Raw genomic sequence first — 17,892 nt, forward strand, 5'->3', positions numbered from 1 at the left:
AACACAGAACAGAAACTTCCTCATTTCTTCCTGTTACTGCATCATTTCTCACCAGCTCAAAAATGCATTAACTTTTCGCCTGTGTGGCGGAGCTAATCAGCACTTATTACAAAATTACCGCATATTGCACCAGCCAACTATAGGTTAAAACCCTTAGTCGCTGATTGCCTGGGAATCACCATGATCAACAAACTCACCCAATTTAAAATACAAAAATGATGATTACAAATATAATTTACAATTAATATGTCAGTAGAAATTAAAAATAAAAAAAATCATACATTACACATAATATACAATATATAATAGAATTGTTCTTTCCCTGCACACAGTTATCTGTTTTTGTTTAAAATAAAATAGACACAGAATTGCACCCAATCTCGACACAGTGTTGCCAGATCGTGCGATTTTTTGCAAATTTGCAACTTTTCACAAGCTTATGTTACTAAAATTTTAATATTTGTGTTTATGCAAATTTTTTGTGACATCCATCATTAAGAAGGAAAAAAAAAAAAAAAAAAATGCTTCGAGACCTTTCACCACCCTACCTCGCCCCCGTGAGATTTATTTTGAAGTCAGTTTCCCCCCAGTTCAATGGTGATAATGAATCAAACCAAAGAACTTGCAACTTGCGTGTCATATTATTGGGCACCTTCAGAAAATGAAAATGATTCAGGAAATGAAATTCATAGTCCTGATTATACTATTGATATAAACCGAGTAATGGAAAAATCAAAGCAAATTTTCTGAATAGCAACACAAATAAATTTAACAGTGAAAGAACAAGATTTTCTTAAGTAATCAAAATCTGAAACAGATCCACCACACAGAATGAAAAACTCACTGAAAAGCATTAAAAGGTTCACAATTAAGGGGGGGGGGGAGAAACTTAACTGCCAACTCAAAACAATTAGTGTAGAAGCACTAACAGTCTAAACGTGAGGAATGTCTTAAGAATGTCTTAAGAATGGATATCCACATTTTAAACATAGAAATCTAAATTAAATGAGAATTAATTTAAAAGGAAATGGATATTTAAACAATTGAAAATGAGCAATATAGCTTTAAAATTTCTGTTAAAGTTAAAATAAATTAAAAAGACTAGCAATCAAATACAATCTGTAACTTACAGAACCAATAGAGGCCATGTGAGCATGCTTAACTATGAGGTGACAAGTCACATGATCGTTGATATCATTTGTGACTTTTTTAGTGTTCTTTTGCTACTTTAGTTGAAAATTTTTTGGCAACACTGTCTCGGCATTGGGCACAGTCTTGCCACTGAGCATCAGCCATGATCACGATTTTCCTAAAACAGTTGCAACTTCAACACACATTCCCACGTAAAGAAAATTTAAGAAGGTTCCTGTTTTAAAAATTTTTAAATAGGTCAATTTAAAAATAACAGATAGCAATCAGAAACACAGAGCAAATGACCAAAAGAGAAACTTTACACAGCTTCATAAATTCGAGTTTAAAAAAAAGTAAAGTTTGCAATAAAATGAACCAATATCAAAATTTAAGCTACTATGTCACGTGTCGTTACCAAATAATGAAATCACCAATCTGGCTTGTATCTGATATTCATTTTAGGCAATAACAATAAATAAAACTTACCTTCAATCATTGGCTTTGGGCGAATATATCTGTGTACGGATCCACAAACACTTTTGGCAGCTGAACACTTTCCAGCAGAGTAAAATCGCAAATGATCCAGGCAATACATTTGCTTTTATTATTTCTGAAAAATGACTCACCATCCATGGCTTCAACCTATTTGTCTTACTATGATTAGTTATTCTTAACTCAGATCATATAAAATCATTCCTGCAAGTCATCCAACTACATAAATAGAATTCTCAAAACCACAGATGCTCAATTTAAATTTACTCATTATAAGCTACATACTTTTGAACAGGCCTTGTAATTCAATGCTTACTTCAACTCTTCTCTTTGTTATGAGCAGTTACGGTTATAAATTTTAAATCATTAATTCAATATTTTCAATTGTTTTGTAAATCCTAATAATGGATTTTTGAAATTAACTTGTGTTAATTGTTAACAATAGTACACAAGTAGATTCATAAAATCTCACACGGTACCATTATAAAGATCTGGAATAAAAAAATTCGCGCAATAACATTATAAACCTAACATTTCAACTCAGTTAAAATATAATTTAAATTTTCTTCAAATAAGAATCTCTACACAACCAATATTACATCATCAAAAGACATGCCCAAGCCTAAGACATGTAAACAACATCTCAATTTGTGCGGCATCTTCTTAGAAGATTTAGCAAATATTTTCTTGCCAGATATATTATCAATATAGCAAAAAGCCATACTCCTGCTAAATAGTATATTATCAATACAGCAAAATTAAAAACTGTCTAATGGGAACATATCATAAAATCATATAATATGAATGAATATATGTAAAAAAAAGTGTATCTTTATTTAGTAAATGCTTTAAATCATATCACACAAAAATAAATTCTAGTTTAAACTACTTTTACCAAATAACACACTAAATCATGTATTACTACATTTCAATTACCAAATGATCCACAATTTTTTTGTACTTCCAAATTAACTGTAAATTAGTTATTTACAGCCAGTCTGGGGAAAAAAAAAAAAAAAAAAAAAAAAAAAAAATGGAAATTTCATAATTAAAGCACCTACACCCTTCATACAAAAACGCCAAACTACAACAAATGTAATAGTAATTTCTCCCTACTGAATGCTTAGGGATAGGATCATAACAAACGAAACATAATAGTATAAAATGCCTTAGCCATCCTCACTGCAAAAATGGGATTATACAATATGTATTACATGTCCTGAAAATGTCTTATCTAAAACGTTTATAATCCTACAGCTTTTTTTTTTTACACAAACCCATAATAATTATTGTTTGGAAGTTTTTCCATCATCAAAAAACCATCATTATGGTTTAGAATTCCATAATTACTTCAATTCTCACACATTTGTTCATTCATTTTCTAGTAACCACTTCTAATTCAAACTTTTTTATATATTTCAAAAACAGTAACTTTAAGAGGGAATGGACATAAAGCAAATCTTTTAGTTTCTATGCTTAAAGTTCCAGTGTGTTTATAAATTCGACTAACAATTACATTAATATATTTCATGAAATTCATACAAATACCATACTTAATATTTTCACAAACATACAACTCAATCAGAACTGATATTGTAGAATTTATTCAATGTCTAATTATATGTATAGTACACAATATATAAATACTACAGTATTTTAAGTTTCAAAAAATGTTAGATATGGAAATTACAGTTACCATCACAGGCATTAAATTACTTGATGTAGTTAAAAACATTTAATATCAGTAAAATTTAATTTAATATTCTAAAGAACTATAAAGGGAGGGATAAGGATCACATTCTTATTCAGGTCTGATTATTAAAAAGAAAGAAGATACGTAACACCTTAACTACAAGTTCAATCATGCTTTTACTCAAATTTTTTTACAGGTTAATTCAGCGACACAGAATTTTTAATATAATTTTGGATAGCCAGAGCACCACTTTAATCTAAGGTCTTCTCTAATAGTTCTAGGATCTAATTTTTTCCTTTCAAATTCAGGATCCCTTTCTAAATCATTGGGATCAACTCTTAATCGATCTGCCACAACCAATTCTCCAGTTTGTTTCAGAAAAGTACCATACAGATCCTCTTCTGTAGGAAATCCATCAGGAAAGGTTATCGGTTTCACTCGAATAAGATGTTTAATTGTCCATAACATTTTGTTATTTGAAGCTGTGTTTTTCACAATTGCATATTTTATTTTATGATCAGCTAAGCCTAATTTTATAATAGTTTCTTTTTCCCAGATAGGCCGGCCTACTAAAGACGCTATTCGCCAGACCATAAATAACTTCGATGGCTCAAAGCCCTCTTCCGAACGTTTTCTGTATTCTTTCACTTTGTCAAAATAAAACTGAGCCATTTTAATTTCGGATGCAGAGTGACTTGTATCAGCTAAAGGTTGCTTCCGAAGCTTATTATAGGTCTGTATTGCTTCAAAATCTTTTTTACTCTGGGCAGACATGCACGACTTTTGCAGAATATGAAAAGTCGTTAATCTTTTAAATTGAAAGTACCTGACAGTATTCATATCTCTTAGAATATGTCTGCATCAACAGAAAACAAGCATCAGTCTTATTTTGCACGAACTAAATCTTTAAGCCCGGCGGAAAAAGTCGATTAAGGAATTTTCGAGGTTGTAATACAACTTTGTATGTTCAGAGATGCTGTTCCATTTTATAAAAGCCATGCAAATATTCTATAGCTTTTATGGAACGGAAAGTGTTTTACGTTTCGGTAATATAAACAAGGAATCTTATGGAAGTGTTTCATACATTCTGAATAACTGAGCAACTATTTAAATATTTTATTGTAAAGAAATTTTTCTAGGACGTTAATGACTTCCAGAAGCACTAATTAATAAAGCTTCCGATGCGTTGGTATTCTACATAATACATTCTTTTGGAAAACCATTCGTATTTTTAAATTTTAAGGTCTTCTTCCTTATTTCCAATGAATTTTTAGCATTTTTATTGTATTTTACACATTAAAATTGCTGCATTATATATGCTTAAGTTTCTGAAACAAGAATGGCATTCACTTTTTAGTGGAATGGCATAGAGTTAGTGGAATGGCTTGAGTAGAGGTAACTGAAAATCACATTTAATGTAATTATATAATAATTTAAGTAAATTAAAGCTTTCGATTTGTATCATTTGAGGATTTTTATATCTTTTTGATATTGAGTTATATGTCAAATCAAGAGAACTTTTGTTTATTTGTTCTTTAGTGAATGCTTTTCAAAATGCCGCCAGAAGTATAATTGTGGATAGGACGTTTCCAGTATATAAAGAAAACAAAATCAGTTTTTTTTTAGTAACCATAGAAAGCTGACACTGTTAATTTGACTTGTGATTAAAAAAATCTAGAGAATCGAACAGCGATTTATTTCTCAATATTTTGAGCCAAAAATACTCGTATAAATTGAACTTCCTTAATCCGATTTTGTTAGAATGGCAGATGACGTACCTCTTATAGCGCAGGTTAGTAATGTGTCTAACCTTGCTACCTTGGAACAGATGAAGAAATTGTTTGGTTATATGGGAAAAATAAAAGATATCAAAATGTATCCTACTATAACTGTTTCACAGCCCCAGTTTAAAGTGTGCTACATAAAGTATGCAGAATCTTGGAGTGTTCGTGTTGCATTGCATTTAACAAATACTGTATTTATAGATCGTGCTCTTGTTGTGGTTGCTATACCAGGAGATACAATACCAAGTGAGGATAATACAGCCTTTGATTTAATGAATCCTGCATCAGCATTACCAGGTTTATTATCTTCTGGATTTAAAGATGTTAGTAATGATATTGCAGCTGTTGATGGAAATTTGGTAATTACTTCTGTTGATTCAAACTTAGATATATTAGGATTGCCTCAATATCCACCGTTATCTGCAGACCATGACCCTAATACCATTGAGGAAATAAGAAGAACTGTTTACATTGAAAATATAAGTCCACAGGTAACAGCTAATCAGTTGCTTGATTTTATAAATGGTGTGGTTGGAGAAGTTAAATATCTTCGAATGGCTGGTCATGAGTCAGATTTGACTCAGTCTGCATTTGTTGAGTTCACTGATCGGGATTCAATTGTGAAGGCACTTCAGTGTGATGGAATAACACTAAAAGGCAATAAACTAAAGATTAAACATTCCAGTTCAGCTATTGTAAAGCCACCAAAAGAATCTGAAGTTATCTCAGAGAAGGATACCGAAGAAGCTATGAAGCGATTAAAAGAAGCTGAAAGTTTGATAGCACGTGTTGTTGAACCAGAAATAAGTGGTGCGAAAAGTTCTTCCCGCTCAAGAAGGCGTTCATCATCTCGTTCTAGAAGGCGTTCTCGCTCTGCATCAAGGCGTTCTCCATCAAGAAGATCACGTTCCAGAGATAGATCGTCTCGGGCTAAGCGAAAAAGGTCCTCTTCGAGGCGTCGAGAGTCTCGCTCTAGAAGTAAGCGTTCTGTATCCCATCGATCACGTTCTAGAAGCAAGATAAGACGGTCACGTTCAAGAAGTAAGATCAGGCGCACTCGTTCAAGAAGCAAGATCAGGCGCTCTCGTTCAAGAAGTAAACCAAAGCGTTCTCGCTCAAGAAGCAAAACAAGGCGATCTAAAAGAAGTGATCGTTCTTTATCTAGGAGCAGAAGATCTCGATCCAAGCGTAGCGAATCAAAAAGCAAGCGCAGTAAGAAAAGCCGTCGTTCTCGATCTACAAGCAGGCATTCTCGTTCAAGAAGAAGCGTTAGATCACGTTCCAGGAGTCCTTTATCACGTTCTAAAAGGAGTGCTAGGTCTCGATCTAGGAGTGCATTATCAAGCTCCAAAAGAAGTGAGAGGTCTCGCTCTAGAAGTAGGCTATCTCATTCTAAACGAAATGGGCGATCACGTTCTAGAAGCCGGCTTGTGCACTCTAAAAGAAGCAAAAGATCAAGATCCAGAAGTAATTTGTCTCCAAAGAGAAGTGGAAGATCGCATTCTAGAAGTAAATCATCGCGTTCAGAGAGAAAAGAATCGCGTTCAAAAACTGATGAAAAAAGAAGTTCAAAAAAAAGAAGTACACGTTCAAGATCAACTTCTAGGGAACCTTCACTGGATAAAAAGAAGAATCTGGAGAATAAATTATCACCAAATAAAGATGATGATGATGATGATGATCAGCATCATAAACCTTCCCTTGATATATCAAAACCATCCTCTGTTGGCTATGAAGAAAAGCCAATAAATGTTCCTTGTGATGAACCTGAGGTTGGAAGTAGTAAACTAAGTGAAATGAATGTTGCAAACTTACCATGTTCTGAAAATTGTGCGGAGTCTGTTCCTGAAGTAAATGTTCAACACTCAGAGAAAGAATATTATGAAGAAAAAAAGAGTGAGAAACTTGAACGTAAGGCAAAAAGCAGATCTAGATCAACAACTCCAAGTAAACCATCTAGCAGATCTGAACGTAAATCTTCAAGTAAATTGCGATCTTCTCCAAAAGAACGGAAAGGCTCACGATCTCCTAGTTTGAAAATTCGAAGATCGAGTTGGTCACCATCTGATGGATCATCTAGCCCAGAATATAATCGCTCACGTGATCGAAAGTCACGAGATCGTTCAAGATCTCCAAGAAAATCAAGCAAGCGTTCATCTAAGAGGTCAGTTACACCTAGTAGCTCAAGATATCATAAATCACATAGTGATAAGAGAAGATCAAGATCAAGCAAAAAATCCTTATCACCAACTTCAGAAAAACGGTCAATTTCCAAAAGTCCAAGACGTTCAGTTATAAAGGAAGATAGTGATAATGATGTTGATACATTTCGTATATTAGATGGAAAAAAAGCAACTGCAGAAATTCGACCAAAGAAAAGCAGTTACAACAGTGACATTGAAGGTTCAGATTCTGATGCATAATTTACTTAAGTATTGGAATCTGTTACAGAAAACAGAAATGCTTTTTACTTTTTTAAAAAAGAATACGTTGATCAAAGAAAAGAAGGGTTACTGTAATATTACATCTTTTTCAATAAATGTTATCATAAATATGGTTTAAAATAAAATAGTAAGAATAGAAAAGTGTAATTTATTTAAAGTAATACAATAATAACTATATTTGATAGCTAAAAAAAAAGTATGTTCACAGTATTGAGTTAAATAGATGATTAATATTTTTTGCATTCTATTGATCATTTATTTGTTTTGTTAAAACTTTAAATCATAGCTTCTAATAAATAATTATTGCATGTCTTCTATGTTCATTTCATCAAAGAGAAAGTGAATTTATGTAATTAAGCACATTTATTGTAGTTTCAGAAATGTATGAAGAAAAAATAATTTTTCATTTTTATGCAATTAATATTTAACTTTGCACATTAATAACTTGGCATTATTTGATTTTGAAAGAGTGAGTAATCCATGTTCACTTATCTTACATTTTCCAAATAAACTAAATCTTCTGTATGAATTGATGAAATGTGTTTTTGATGAATTTCTTAATGTAATATTAATGTGTAAATTACTAGTTTACTGTAATGCGAACACGCCTTTCATCTTGCTGCAATGTATTTCATTTTCTTAGTTTAAAATATAGAAGTTTGATGTGAAATGTAATTGTGTCATTTAATTATTTTCTCATTCTCTCTTGTATATGCTTTTTGTTATCATAATCCAGTTAAAATTGAAATGTTCGGAATACTTGCTGTTATTGAGATAAAAGATAAAGGAAAATTTTATATTTTTTATTGCATTAGTTAATAAAAAAAATGGCATTTAATTGGATAGCAATGAATTTACAAAAAAATCATAGGGAAAATAACAAATTACCCCTTATTCAAAAAGAACAAACTAATTTTTTCTGTATTTATCATAAGCATTTCTTACTGATGTAATTATTACTTAATATAAATATATTGTTGTAGGAATCTCAGACTAAATCAGAATATCAAATGCACTAAGTATGTTATGTCAAATTGTAGCTCCAAAGATTATAATTATTAAAGTTTTATTGATAAGAAATTCAGAAGCAAAATGCTTGTTTGAAAAAGCCACATTGTGCAACAGATGACTGGGTGGAGGACATTTTTATGTGCATTAAGTATGGTGAGTATTCAGTAAAATTAAAAATGCATTAGGTATTTTCTAATAAAAACTAAATGATAGGTCTGTACAGATATATCATTTAGTTTATTGATATTATAAATATTGATATTCATATAGTACATGATTTATTGCTTTCAATTGATTAAGTTGGTGCTCGTCTGTTACCAAAACCAGATTCAGAAATGGATGTATGTGGGTATATCTATAAGCATACATGAACACAGCCATCCATATATACTCGCATTTCTGAATCCAGTCTTGATAACAGAACAGTACTATTACTTCTTACATCATGCTACTTTTAAATTCAAATATGCAATGAAATGGCGAGAAAAAGAAATTACTGAAACAACAGCCAATTTTAATGCTGCCATTGAAAAGGTATGTTTGTATTAGCACATCCACCTTATAGATGTTTAATAGAAGAAAAAGGTAATTAGGTGAATTTTCAGATTGCACCTTACAGTGGATATGGTTGCCCGAGTTTGGTGACTTTTTCTAAGGTGGTGGCAATAATAAGGTAATAACTTAAAGTAGTAGATCACATATTACAAGTACCGAAATATCTTCAGTTGATTCTGTAATGCTACAGGTGTTCATAATAATTACAGTCAAAAGTCGTTAATCCGGACTCGTCGGGACTTCGGCGATTCCGGATTATAGATCATCAATTTAAATCGCGTAAGATGGCATGCAGAAATTTTAAAATTAAAAATATGAACCCGTAATTTATGAAATAAAGAACAATTATGATCTAAAGGGTAACAAAATTTACAAAAAAAAGCTTAATATTTATTTGTTTACTTTATTAAACATTTCTTTCAATGTAAGTTGTTTAAGTTGCTTCATTTTATGTGATAATACTTTCTCTTTAATTCTATAAACAGACATAATTTTTTGTTCAGTTACAAAGTTCTGCTGTTCAAGTCCCGTTAATTGCTGTGCCGAGAATACCGACTAACTTGTCAATCGAAATTTTTTCGTTTTCACTAACCTCTCTGTCACATTCTTCATGTCTTTATCTATTTTTTGCAGCAATTCCACTTTTTGTTTGATGGACATCGAAACATACTTTCGTTTTGTACGATCCTTTGGGAGCTCCAGAATCGGAAATTCTATTTGACATAATCGAAAGTTCAAGTTTACTTTTATAGTATTGCTCTTACAGTCTACAAAAAATAATAAGCCGGATCCAATTCGAAAATTAAGGAACAATGCAATCATCAACATTAACTGAAATAGACAATTAGATAATTTTTTTAGCTTATACCATCCGTTATAAATAAAACGCGCACGCGAAAATGTATTCTGCGGTTGTGCACACGCATATGCACAGTCGTAAGAGGTCTTACGCGCACGCGCAGAAAGTTTTTAGCGTTGAGGTCCGGATTATGGGTGTCCGAATTAACGACTTTTGACTGTATATGAATTAATTGTAATATCAATTAGGTATATTAAATAAATTATTAAGAATTGTATTGTTTTTAAATTGCTTTATAATTTGGAAGAACCTTTTAAAATCCTTATGGAGCCTCCATCCCATATGAGAGATTGCAATTGTAACAATGTCAAGTCTCTTGGATAATGCCCACCTGATGTTGTCTGTCAAGAACTACTCTCGCTATTATGTCTGTTTGGAGGCAGTCACTATCGTTACAGGCCTTAAACATTGTACTTGAGCATAAATTTGGTGGAATACATAACCTGCTGGTTGTAACTAGTTGACACAAAGCAAAGTAGTGTATTTAATTAATTTAAAATTCTAAGCTATACGTAAATAATTTCAAAGAAGATGCTCATTGGTTCGCTCTGAAAACTAGAGGTTCACAGAGTTTTTTTTTTTTTTTTCCCCCAGAAGTTCCAGTCTGCTAGTTATTTACCATTTATCGAGGGTTTTTCCCAGTGGAGGCAGAAGTTATTAAATAAGAGCTTCTAAATTTCTTCTGACATTTGCAAGCAAGTTGCCTGCAGGTCAGTAGTGGACAGCTGGCTACCAGATCTCTTGACAGAGACAGTAGAAAATTCTGTTGACAGAGCTGTAATCAGAAGAAAAGAATTTTTCTAATTGCTCTGGAGCTGCACTCATAATTTTTGTCCTAGAATTTATGGGTGTATTGAAATGGCTTCAGAATGCATCAGAATTTTGAGGATGCAAGGATTGATTTCCCATGCTGCAATCGTTCTCAAAAATGTCAATTCCAAATTATGTTTCCCTTTCAGACCTCAACGAAATGGAAAAATCAAGAACTGTAAATGAATTATAGTTAACCTCCTAAAACCGGCAGTACAGCGATTGTACCAGGAAAATGACTTTCTTTAATGCCGGCTGTGGTACAACTGTCATACCAGTCATCCCCTCCCTATTTTAGAGAATCGCCTATCTGTAGATCTCTGGGTGGTCCATTGTCGTTGCTCAGAATAGCCGCTGGCTACACATTGTTTCTTTCTTCTTATCAGTTTGGCTACATTTTGGCAAAAACTGCAGGTTTCGTCTCGCACTAATATACTTAAAAATCAAATAAAAGCCATCTCTTTCTCAAACGTTAGAGCACTGTCTAATAATTTTAGTGCTAACTAAAATTATTAGACAGTGCTCTCTTTACTAACTTTTGCTATGATTAAAACGTCGGTGATTTTGCAGGCTGTTTAAACTTATCAGATTTAATGCTTTTTAATCATAGCAAATAAGATTAGATTAATATTTTAGATTTAATGCCCTTCGAGAAAATACGTAAAACTGCTTTTATTGTTTATTTTCTTTTTATACGTATAAATAATAAGATGTTATTTTACCCTTTTTTTGGGGGGGAGGAGTACATAAAACCATTAAGAACTGTTAACTCTTTCACAGTGCTTCTATTATGTAGGCAATTTTTCTGATTTATCAGGAGATAAATAAGAGACAATTGTATGCACAATAGTTTTTGTGATTTTCATTCATTCAATGATTGCTTTCAATGATTTTCATTGATTGTAAATTAAATAAAATCAATTTATCTTTAAACTCTCTTTTAGGATGAGGTCCGCTAAAAAATATTTAAATATCAGTAAAGCTCGTGTTACTTCTAAATTGAATCAAAACATCAGTTAAATTGTATAAAATTTCGGCCAGTTTTATTTGCTTAAATTCTTATACTCCTCAAGAGATAAAGGAAATTCAGACAAGTTAATAAACAAATATCTTTAAAAAAAAGTTGTTATTTTGCCTGTAATAAGGTGCACGTCAACTTACTATTAAATGTATGAGAATTAGGATTGGATTACGGAAAAGCATGCAAATGCTATCTGCTTAAGGAGATGGATGCTTTTGTGTAAACCTTTTTAAGAGAAAATTGCTCACATTTAAGTTCCTGATAGAAAACTCCACATGTAATCAACCTGTTCTCTGGGTTTGATTGGATTAATTTTGTTCGCTTACTGAATTACATCAAAGCACACAACAATTACCTGTATAAAGGAAGGGATGCTTTCGCGAAGGACTTTCTAAGGGAAGCCTGGCTTATATTTACATTACACAAAAACCATGAATCCAACCCTTTAGAAGGGATTCAAACCCGAGCGAGCTACAAGTGTTCAAACACCTTTACCGCTCTACTGAAGGGCCCATAAAAAAATTGATAAAGAAAAAGTATTGAAATAACTGGTTTAATTTATTTCTATCGACATATTTCTATCTATATTTCTCAATCGACAGTACATAAATTAGGCATATGAGGGGATTATTTGTGAATAAATAAGCTGTATTGCACTATTCTCCACTATTTTATATTACGATGGAATTATTGCATTTCAAAGTTTTTTCTCATGAATTAAGTTTGCTCCATTCATGATTTTTTATTTTTCAAAGAGAAAATTTCACACTTTAAAAAATACATGAGAAGATACTTTGTGCAAAAGTTGGCGTAAACAGTTTTCTTAATTTTGCTTTGAAAATATTCCAGGGCAATCGCTTTCATTACTGGAAGAAATATGAAAAACAGATTTACTACATTGTAAGTGTCAACACCCAGTATGCATTTATTCTTTTGAAAACGTGAAAGATTACTCTTTCTAAAATAAATTAGAAAATATATTACGTGCAAATAGAATATTCGTTGAAAATGAAATAGACTTCAACCTTTGGATATAATGATGGTTTTAGGCAAAATTTCTGCCTATGAAAGGAAATTGACATATAATTCTTCATAAACATTTAAAACTGTACTGAAAAATACTTTTGATGATTGCACGTATATGTCACAGATTTTTTCCTCTGCTAACATAAACAAAAGCCAATTTTACAAAGAAAAATTCTCGTTAAAGATATACCTCTTTTGCCTGGTAGTCCAATGTAATATTTGTTAAAGTTAAATGATGAAAATGCAACCAATGTATCTCTGATTTTCTTTTTTATATTATAATAACAAAATTATCGAAAAAAGCAGATTTAAAGCTCTGTTATTGTTACGTAAAGCTTTATTATTGCTGTAGGTTCATCTCAAAATCTAATTGTTTTGAATCTCATTTTAATCATCTAATAGTAATAGATATTATTAATGAATTTATTATTATTATTTCATTAAATTAGTCATTACCATTATTTTGTTAATGAAATTATGTTACTAAAAATTGCATTCCAACCTGCAGACTTATAAAGCTAGTTTGTATTTATTATATTTTGTAAAATTTTGTTTACGTTTTCTAATTTCTAATACGAAAATGTGCGAATGTAAATGAACTGTGAAAACAAAGTTATAAAATTCACAAATTATTGCCGAGATTGATCAGAAATAGTAAATGAAATATAAACATTGCATACATTTTGTTCTAACTAGAACTTCATTTAAATGAAAGCAAAATAATCATCCAAAAAATCGCAAATCTAGCAACCCATCTATGGAACAGCATCCAACAAACATGTAAATTTTACTACATCCATGGAGAGGGAACTAACGACTTTTTCTCATTAGGAAAATGTCAAAGAGGGGACAAAAGTTGTTTTGGATTGCGCCGGTCTGAAGGCTATATTATGAGAATTTTGGCCCGGTTTTAGAAGGTTAACATTCAACTTTTCTGAGAAATGGGTGTGTGAAAATAGAACAAGATGCTGCAGTGTGCACAAAATTTTAATAATAAATTTAATTAAGTTCTATCTAATTCAAAATTTTTCTAACTTTTGTAAATAATATATACACTATTTACAAAGCTTATTAATCTACTTTCACATTAGTTTTATATGCCATATCTGTTCTTGGTAAAAACTAATTGACCTCTTGCATCAATAAACAACATAAACTACGTAGTAACGTATTGCTTAGTTTCAAACCAATATCCTGTTTTTGTTGTTACTGTTAATTCATTTATTACTTCTATATAATTCTGTTATAAAGTGAAATAATCTCTGGCTTTTTTAGTACTCTAGTGGTTTCGTCAATTTTATTATCGTTATGCATAGTTGATAGTAGGACAACACTTCAGTTTTTGCTTGGTGCATAAGAAACAATCGTTGTTTCTTTCTGGAAACCAAAAATCGTAGAATATATTTCCCGTTTCTTTGTTAGAAAATCCGGCGGTATTTCTCTCTTATTCTTTCTCATAGTTCGACTATAGTTTTTATCCCATATGCCAATTATCTACAGTCAAATTCCGTCCAGAATTGTACAATGGTTTTATCAACGTTTTACAATAGTGCTTGCTTTGTTATCAAACTGAAATGGCCCATTTGGCTGCTAGACGATGTATATTTCCATTTTCCATGTATAAAACACTGGAATCAACCAATAAAAATAATACAGTCAAAAGTCTTTAATCTGGATTCATCGGGACTTCGATTCCGGATCATAGATCATCAATTTAAATCTGGTAAGATGGCATGCAGAAATTATAAAATTAAAAATATGAAACCGTAATTTCTGAAATAAAGAGCAATTATGATCTAAAGGGTATCAAAATTTACAAAAAAATGCTTAATATTTATTTGTTTACTTTATTAAACATTTCTTTCAACGCACGCATGCGTAAAGCATACATTACGCATAGTCGAAATTAGAAAATTGCAACCAGAAAACTATTTTATGTGTATTTGTGATATTTATAATGACAAGTTTGATTTAAATCATATCAAAGACGGAGTACATCTAGATGAAATACTACATTTAGTAGGGAACTATAAGCCGAATAAAATAAAAACATCTGCCCTGAAAATAAGGATAGTGCTGACAGATCAACTTCCAGTTCATTGCCCCCCCCCATCTTGCAGAGCAGCGTGAAATTGATACAGATTTCGGAATGGTTAGAGAAACAAAGGATATGCCTTTATCCATTTTTGCAGCAATTCCACTTCGTGTTTGATGGACATTGAAACATGCTTTCGCTTTGTAGATCCTTTGGCAGCTCCAGAATTGGAAATTCTTTTTGACATAATCAAAAGTTCAAGCTTACTTTTATAAAATTGCTCTAACAGTCTGCAAAAAATAATAAACCGGATCCAATTCGGAGATTAAGGAACAACGCAATCTGCAACATTAACTGAAATAGATAATTTTGGCTTAGCTTATACCGTCCGTTATACATTAAATGTGCATGCGTAAACATATTATGCGCATGCGTTAACGTATTATGCACATGCGTAAATGCGGACGATGTTCATTTAGGCAATACATGACCAAAAAAAACCCTGCCAAATATGGCATAATACAGTCAAAAGTCTTTAATCCGGACTTTAATGTGTTTACGCATGTGCAGAAAGTTTGTAGCTTTGAGATCCGGATTAAAGACTTTTGACTGTATTATGCCATATTTGGCAGGGTTTTTTTTTTTTTTTGGCATATATTGCCTAAATGAACATTGTCCCCTGAATGGTTCTAATTTTTCATCTGTTGTTACATATTCACCTACAATGTAGGCTTTCTGACAGTTCACAATGAATTTTTCAAAAAATTGTCTTATGCAAGTTTATCAACATCTCTTCTACTCGGATATCATCGAAACAGAGGTACCTTAGAAGGAAAAGGAATCACTTGCAGGACATTGTTTATGGAAAATATCCATTCCAGTTCCATCTGTTGCCCACAGATCTTTAACATTGACATGAGAGGATTTGCAAACACTACATATATACAAAAGTGCTTTGATTTCACATTCATCTTTTTTCTTTGCATCGTGCTCACGTACAAACTGCTCCTGACTGGAATCAATGTAAATATGCATTGAACTATTATTTCCATCATGTCTTTGTCAATGAGCAGAGACCCAAGAATCCAATGATGTTGATGTATCTTTTGAATAACCAGTATTTCCTGGAATTTTGAAGATAATGTTTTTAGAACTAGTTCTAACATTCATTTGGAATTTGTTTTTCGCCCATTTTTACCAACATAATTTTCCTCATTTGATTTATTTTCTAATTCAGTATTTGTATCACTGTCTGTTGATGAATTATGAGTGCTGTTGCATTCTTCATTTGTTAATTCTTCCTCCTCTTCACTAAACGATTCATCATCTGTTGAAATGGTTTCTAACATATTTCTCAACCTTTCCATTTGTTTACCATAACTTAGATGCCGTGCCATGCTGACTAACTAAGAAAGTGGGAGTGAAAATGAGAGACACGAGAAGGCGCGTGGGTGTCACATACCCAAACAGTTTGATTTTGAGAAAAATATTTGAAGAATCACTCGACGGTCTTCCCAGCTTCAGGAATGTGACCTTGAATTCAGGTACAAAATGTTTTGTTCATTTCCAGGAAAAGGTTTGGAGATAAGGGACAAAGAATATACCCGGCCCACGCACAGGTTAGGTCTTTCATAGTTCTTAACCCGGTAGCACTCGCGCGGGGTGACTGAGTCACCCCAGCCTCATAAAACCTTTCATTCTGGAATTTCTATTTATCCGCTATGAATCAGCCCTTCAGTAGCTAACTTTTAAACGGTTTTCTTTCAATAGCACCTGCCAGCAGCAGGTGTTTTTCTTTTGTTGGGGAGGAGCAATCATTTCTTGGAACGCTACATGCAACTGGGGTAACCTGGGAACCCCCGTGACCAGATTTGTTCTGAAATTTCTCACTTTAGCTTCTTGCTTGCATAGATTGTGCATGTGTGCTATACTGTAGTCGTTCGAAAATGGCTCTCAAACGAAAAATGACAGATTATGAAAAAGAAATGGAACACTTGAGAATGTTATTGGATACTGTGGAAACTTCCGATGAAGAAATGGATACTGCTAGTGAAAATGAAGTAGATCAAGAAATTTATAGCAGTCATGACAGCGACAGTGAGTTTGAAGCTGAAAATAAAACGCTTGAATCTAATGAAAAAAGTGACAGTTATATAGGAAAAAATAAAACAGTTTGGAAGAAAAGTAAACCGAATCAGAAGGTAAGAACCAGTTCCTGTAATATTATAACCCACTTACCAGGTCTGAAATCAGTTGCAATAAGTATTATGGAACCAATTGAAAGTTGGGAACTTTTTATGGATTTCAATATTATAAAAAATATTGTGGACTGCACCAATATTTTTATTGATAAAATATCCGAAAATTTTCAACGGAGTCGAGATGCTAGGCATACAGATGAAGTGGAGATGAGAGCACTGTTTGGTCTTTTATATTTATGCGGATTGCATAAATCTTCTCATGCTAATGCAAAAGACTTGTGGGACGCTGATGGCACCGGAATTGAATTATTCCGAAAGACAATGTCTTACAAACGATTCACTTTTCTTCTAAGGTGCTTGAGATTAGACAATGTAAACGATCGCGAAGCTCGAAGACAGTTGGATAAGCTGGCAGCTGTGAGAGATTTCTTCAGCGATTTCAATAAAAAATGTCAAGAAATATATTCAGTTAGTGAATATGTTACAATAGATGAAAAGTTGGAGAAATTTCGTGGCCGATGTGCTTTTCGCCAGTATATGCCGAAAAAGCCGGCAAAATATGGAATTAAATTATTTGCCGTAGTCGATGCCAGGACATATTATACATATAATATGGAAATTTATGCGGGGAAACAATCGGATGGTCCTTTCAAAGTTGATTATTCGCCATCTGAGATCGTAAAACGACTTTGTGCTCCATTATTTGGATCTGGGAGGAATATAACCATGGATAATTGGTATACAAGTTACCCGCTAGCAAAAGAGCTCCTATCAAAGAAACTCACTGTAGTGGGAACTTTGAAGAAAAATAAAGCTGTAATTCCTGCTGA

The 17,892-nt window shown here is 32.4% G+C and overlaps 2 protein-coding genes across 2 annotated transcripts; one reads left to right on the top strand and one right to left on the bottom strand.

The window, feature by feature from the left end:
- Window positions 1–3,473: 3,473 nt before the first annotated feature.
- Window positions 3,474–4,220, bottom strand: mRpL30 (mitochondrial ribosomal protein L30). The gene has a single exon (XM_085820612.1). The coding sequence runs from the start codon at window positions 4,154–4,156 to the stop codon at window positions 3,536–3,538; it is 621 nt and encodes a 206-aa protein (XP_085676738.1). The 5' UTR covers window positions 4,157–4,220; the 3' UTR covers window positions 3,474–3,535.
- Window positions 4,221–4,666: 446 nt separating this feature from the next.
- Window positions 4,667–8,214, top strand: LOC118203690 (uncharacterized). The gene has a single exon (XM_035375972.2). It carries the CDS (start codon window positions 5,079–5,081, stop codon window positions 7,521–7,523), a length of 2,445 nt encoding a protein of 814 aa, XP_035231863.1. The 5' UTR covers window positions 4,667–5,078; the 3' UTR covers window positions 7,524–8,214.
- The last annotated feature ends 9,678 nt before the right edge of the window (window positions 8,215–17,892 follow it).

This window comes from Stegodyphus dumicola, chromosome 7 (genome assembly GCF_044657685.1).
Source record: "Stegodyphus dumicola isolate Sdum_Otavi_A_Nest chromosome 7, ASM4465768v1".
In the NCBI taxonomy this organism is placed as follows: Eukaryota; Metazoa; Arthropoda; class Arachnida; order Araneae; family Eresidae; genus Stegodyphus; species Stegodyphus dumicola.

Coding starts and splice junctions, on each gene's coding strand:
- mRpL30 (XM_085820612.1), bottom strand. CDS start 4,156: ATGAATACTGTCAGGTACTTTCAATTTAAAAGATTAACGACTTTTCAT.
- LOC118203690 (XM_035375972.2), top strand. CDS start 5,079: ATGGCAGATGACGTACCTCTTATAGCGCAGGTTAGTAATGTGTCTAAC.